Raw genomic sequence first — 5,078 nt, forward strand, 5'->3', positions numbered from 1 at the left:
CGCGCATCCCTGCTGACTACTGACGTATTGAGAAGATAGGATTTTTTTGCGGGGGATAAAATGAAACTTGTTAGCATGGGGGAAAGCACCAGTTTAACGGTTAAACGTAACGTATGGGATTTCTGTGGTTGTCCATTTTCCCCTCAAGACATTGAGAAACTCCAACTGTCTCATTATTTTGACTTACATATTCATTATTTTGACTCACTATCTCACTACTTTGAATAAGTATCTAAAAAAAACTAAAACATGCATTTGCAAAATTGTTGTGAATATTGTTTATGGAAAATGTTCATAACCTTCATGTCCAACAGTAGGCTATTGTATCAAAATTGCTTCACACATCAATGGTCTCCCACTAGTTATACTGCAACATTTATTTTGAAAAAAAAAATGCTTTTGAATAATTTAGTTGAATTTCTCTAAGCACACCACTTAATACTTGTATGGTGTGCTATTGGTTATACCACAACACTTACTTTAAAGAAATATGCTTTTGAATCATTTTGGTGATTTTTTATTTTTGGAAATATTCAACAACTCTAATGTTATACAGTGATGTGCTACCAAAATTACTTCATACATGAATGGTCTCCTGTTGGCTATATTACACCAACAAGTTTTGGTTCTCTCAATTATTTTTCAGCCATACAAGGCAGCTGTTTTCATCAGGAAAAAGTTCTAAAAATCGTGAACTTCTCAGCATCAGACAGACAGAGTTAGCAACTAGCTGAAGCATTTAACAGCTAAAGAGCATGATATTTCACTCAGGAGTTGGCCAGAAACACATATTGAATGTTTTTGCTGGATTTAATGAGCGCATGTACAACAGATAAACACATCCTCAACTATTTTAACAGGCCTGAAAACATATTTTAATTGGTCATTTAAATCAAACTTAAAAAGAAATATATCATAAGAAAATGCCGCCTTGTTGCACAGGATACTGTTTTTGATCAGACATCTAAGTTCAGAGCAGTTTCAGTGCCCCATCAAAGGGTCTGAAAACAATGAAGTACAGTCCAACTTTTCTCCCTTACACCAGCTCATCTTCGACCTGTTAGACATCTGACTGTCACTCCAGGGATGACAGACTGGGAGGAGATTTCTAATGATGTAACTTGTGATGGTGGGGATCAGAGCAGGAGTGAGACATGGGGTCATTAAATGAATCATCCCTCAACAATCCGGCGCAGAACGTTGCCCAGGCCGCCCTTGGCTAGCTGTAGCGGGGTCTTCTCCTCCTTGTTCTCAATGTAGATGCTGGCCCCATGCTCCACCAGCACCTTGGCTGCTTCCACACGCTCCTCCTCGCACGCCAGATGGCTAGGAGAAAAAAGCAGAATTATAAATACAAAGATGCTTTTCCTTTTTTTTAATTTAAATTGTGATTGCACTACATGCTAAATTCTAATCACCTTCATTATATTAGGCCAAAGGTGAACATATCTAAGACAAAAATTCACACATCGGGATTACTGTAATTCTCTAAAGATAAGTGAGAAAACATTATTTAAATGTAGTTGAATTTACACTTTAGGGCAGGGTTTTCTTTTAACATTTTAGAGTTTGCATACCCCCTTAATAATCAGGCAATCATCGTTCATACATTGTTTGCAAATATAGGGGAAGATGCACCGTGTGTTGCCATGTGTTTTAATGTTTGGGGTTTAAACACTTCTGCCTTGTCAATCAATCAATCAATGTTTATTTATACAGCCCAATATCACAAATGTTACATTTGTCTCAGTGGACTTCACAGTTTGTACAGAATATCAGTATGACAATACGACACCCTCTGTCCTTAGACCCTCACATCGTACAAGGAAAAACTTCCGGAGAAAACCCACAGTTTAAAGGGGAAAATGGGAGAAACCTCAGGGAGAGCAACAGAGGAGGGATCCCTCTCCCAGGACGGACAGATGTGCAATAGATGCCGTGTGTAAATTGAAAAGATAATACATTTGCAACATAGGTTGTTTACAACCTTGTGATTGTGTTAGCCCTAAAGTTAAGCAAGTGTGATGTGAATGGTTAAATTAGTAGAGCTAAATGAAGGGGTGGTTGTGTGGATGTATTACAATAACACTCAATAAAATATATTCTAAAGCAAATGATATCCCCAGTTTAAAATACTACATGTTTTTTTCCACCCCCAGAAATATCTCCAAAACCCCAGGTTGAGAACGACTGCTTTAAGGGCTGGTAGTTCTAAACTATAGCCTACAGTATTTGAAAGCCCCAATGTAGTATAAGTCAAATACGTATCCACACGTACAGTGGTGTGTTGCCCTGTGAGTCCTGGATGTTGGTGGAGGCGCTCTGTTTGAGCAGCAGCTGGATGAGGTGGTGGTTGCCCTTGGCAGACGCTCTGTGAAGGGGAGTGGACTCGTATCTGTCGCTGATATTGGGGTCTGCTCCGCTTTCCAACAACAGCTGGGCGATCTATAAAGAGAGGAAAGATTTGGTAGTAACACATCAGTGAAAGTATCCTAACACTGACTTCCCATTTATATGAAAAACACATCTTCAGATCCTGTTGTGTAGGTTTCAAAATGGCATGCCACAGGTAAAATGTCGAACTCCATGTTAATGCATTGTAGGCATCTTGTGTTACTGTGACTTGCTGCATGTTTTTGTCCCCTGCAGGGGTAAACGATGTACACCAACATATTTGTTCCCAATTCAATACTAAATACAAAAAAAAAGACAAGTGTATTTAGGGTTATACATTACAACTTTTCTTTAGAAAAATGGAAGCATTCTCGGGAATGCTGTTCTGAAATAATGTTAATTTATACGAGTTCTTTAATGTGTTTTTTTTTTTTACACAATCAAAGAGGAGTTTATTCAATCCTCGTTCAGCAATGAGGTCATAGTTAGTTGTGGTGTTGCACTCGATTGCATTATATGGAAGGATTTTCTAATATTCTGCCCCAGTCCTAAGAAATACACATTAAAGATATTTCTCAATAAAAATGTAGCCTGATCGTGCTGTTGTTCTCAAATATTACTAAATGCAAAAAGAAGTTGATAGCAATGATATCATGCATCATATGTATTATCCAAGTTATCATTCTACCCCCAACAGCAAAGTAAACAAATATTATTATATTATATGATATAATGTGGCCAGAAGGTAAGTCCTTTTATCAAGATGTGATACTGCTTTCCATTTTCAGACCAAATCTTCTAATACACAGCTGATGGTAAAAAAACAAACAAACATATTTGACACTACAGAAGTTATTCTTCATACCTATGCTGTATTCTAATGGAATTCATGGGTTATGTGAAAAATGTGGAGAGGAACAACTTTAAAGTTCCACCCCTGTGTGAAATATGCATATATATAGCATCATGAAAACAGTTAATACAAGTTTAGGATTACAAGCATGTAGAATAGTCTTCTTCATGAGATCGGAGTATCAGTCAAAGTAACTGCAACCTGGAAGCCTTACCTCATATCTGTCTTTGGAGGCGGCATAGTGCAGAGCTGTGCATCCATTTTGGTTCACTGAATTCAGCTGAGCTCCTTTGGATATTAAAGCCTTCACTATGTCCTCTCTGCCTGCTGACGCTGCGATGTGAAGAGGGGTCCACAAAGCCTGGGAAGCAAAACATCACATGCTGTCAATCCATAACACAAAGTGAATTGGATCATCTTTAGATTACACAATATTATGTCTGTTGAATCACATTCTACAACATGGCATTCGGATTTATACATATTTTGTACTTTATTTGACATCTTATAGACATTTAAAATGTACAAACTACAAGATTACAAACGTGTTATATACAATCTTTAACTAACTTTATAGACTAACATTATGAGCTAATGCAAAATAGCTAAACTACAAAATTAAACACTATTGAATGTAGGTTAAGATATCCAGCAGTAGTAAACAAAGTATTACAAATGAGTGCCACTTTTACCAGCTCTGATAGACAGATTAAAGCATCAATAATCATAATGCAGTTATTTAATATGCATGATTCTGAAATGGGCGATTAGGAGAACTTTAGATTTTGGTAGTTTGAGTATTTGCCAATATGTGTTCATTTTAAGTAGGCTTTTACTTTTACAGGACTTTTACTCTATTTGTTTACTTGTGTGTATTTTTGAAAATATTGGTTTTGCTATTTAAACTATTTAAGTACTTCTTCCACAACTGTAAAAAAAATAATTCTACTACATTTTCTTTACATGGTTATTATAAATGCAACGTCTCTAAAAGCAAGAGGGTTGAAAGAGACACATTTAAGTTATTCATTATTATCGAATATGTATCAAGTTGGGTGGTTGCTGTAGTATAAGGACAATAGTATATAATACTAACTGCTATGCACTACATTAGAGGACAAAAATACTGCAACCAAACATTTGTAAACATTTAGTTGTAGAAGTGTCATGCCTACATCATCTTGCAGATTCACGTCCACTCCCAGGTCCAGCAGAAACTCCACAATGTTGATGTGTCCAGCTGAACAAGCCCAGTGCAGAGCGGTTCTACAGTCCTGAAACCACAGGACACGGTGGGTGAATCCCTAGAATGCTTAAAAGATGTGAACAATTTCCCTTGACTTGTGTCTTTATTTTAAAACATTCATTCTTACCTGGTCCGTTTTGCAGGCAAGCGTTTTATCTGCCAGGATGCACTCTTTTAATTGTTCAAACTCCCCCGTGAAAGCTAAATGACAGACCTTTACATTTGATACAGTGCTCTCCATTGTTAAAAATAATTCAAGATATAAACAATGTACACAGTAGTTAGCAAAGTGGGGTTGTTTCAGGTTGTTTGAACCGAGCAGCCGTGACTCAGGAAACTATGAACTCTACTTCCGCTCTTCCGTTATATTCCCACTTCAAAGTAAAATACTATCAGCGGCATCACCCGACGTTGAGGCTGAATTCGTATGTGGTTCTATTATTAATTCGATTATTATTACATTTTTATCACTTTTCAAATATAATCTGTGTAACACGGTATTCATAGTCTTGAAAACACGCTATCAGAGGCCCTCATTGCATATAAAACACACACACACGTTTTATTTTGGTAGGTATAGTTAGT

The 5,078-nt window shown here is 36.9% G+C and overlaps 1 protein-coding gene across 1 annotated transcript; it reads right to left on the reverse strand.

Moving 5' to 3' along the window:
• Positions 1 to 501: 501 nt before the first annotated feature.
• On the reverse strand, positions 502 to 4,845 carry psmd10 (proteasome 26S subunit, non-ATPase 10). Its single transcript, XM_034121299.1, has 5 exons — positions 4,621 to 4,845; positions 4,423 to 4,521; positions 3,462 to 3,608; positions 2,279 to 2,445; positions 502 to 1,326 (listed from the first exon to the last, which is right to left on the reverse strand). Exons 1-5 carry the CDS (start codon positions 4,732 to 4,734, stop codon positions 1,173 to 1,175), a joined length of 681 nt encoding a protein of 226 aa, XP_033977190.1. The 5' UTR covers positions 4,735 to 4,845; the 3' UTR covers positions 502 to 1,172.
• Positions 4,846 to 5,078: the final 233 nt, after the last annotated feature.

Source organism: Trematomus bernacchii, unplaced genomic scaffold (assembly GCF_902827165.1).
Source record: "Trematomus bernacchii unplaced genomic scaffold, fTreBer1.1, whole genome shotgun sequence".
NCBI classification, from domain to species: domain Eukaryota; kingdom Metazoa; phylum Chordata; class Actinopteri; order Perciformes; family Nototheniidae; genus Trematomus; species Trematomus bernacchii.

Excerpts from the sequence above, each read along its gene's own strand:
- psmd10 (XM_034121299.1), bottom strand. The coding sequence starts at position 4,734 with ATGGAGAGCACTGTATCAAATGTAAAGGTCTGTCATTTAGCTTTCACG. Across the intron at positions 4,522-4,620 it reads TTGCCTGCAAAACGGACCAG|GACTGTAGAACCGCTCTGCA; the intron begins GTAAGAATGAAT and ends CTGTGGTTTCAG. Across the intron at positions 3,609-4,422 it reads ACGTGAATCTGCAAGATGAT|GCTTTGTGGACCCCTCTTCA; the intron begins GTAGGCATGACA and ends TTTGCTTCCCAG.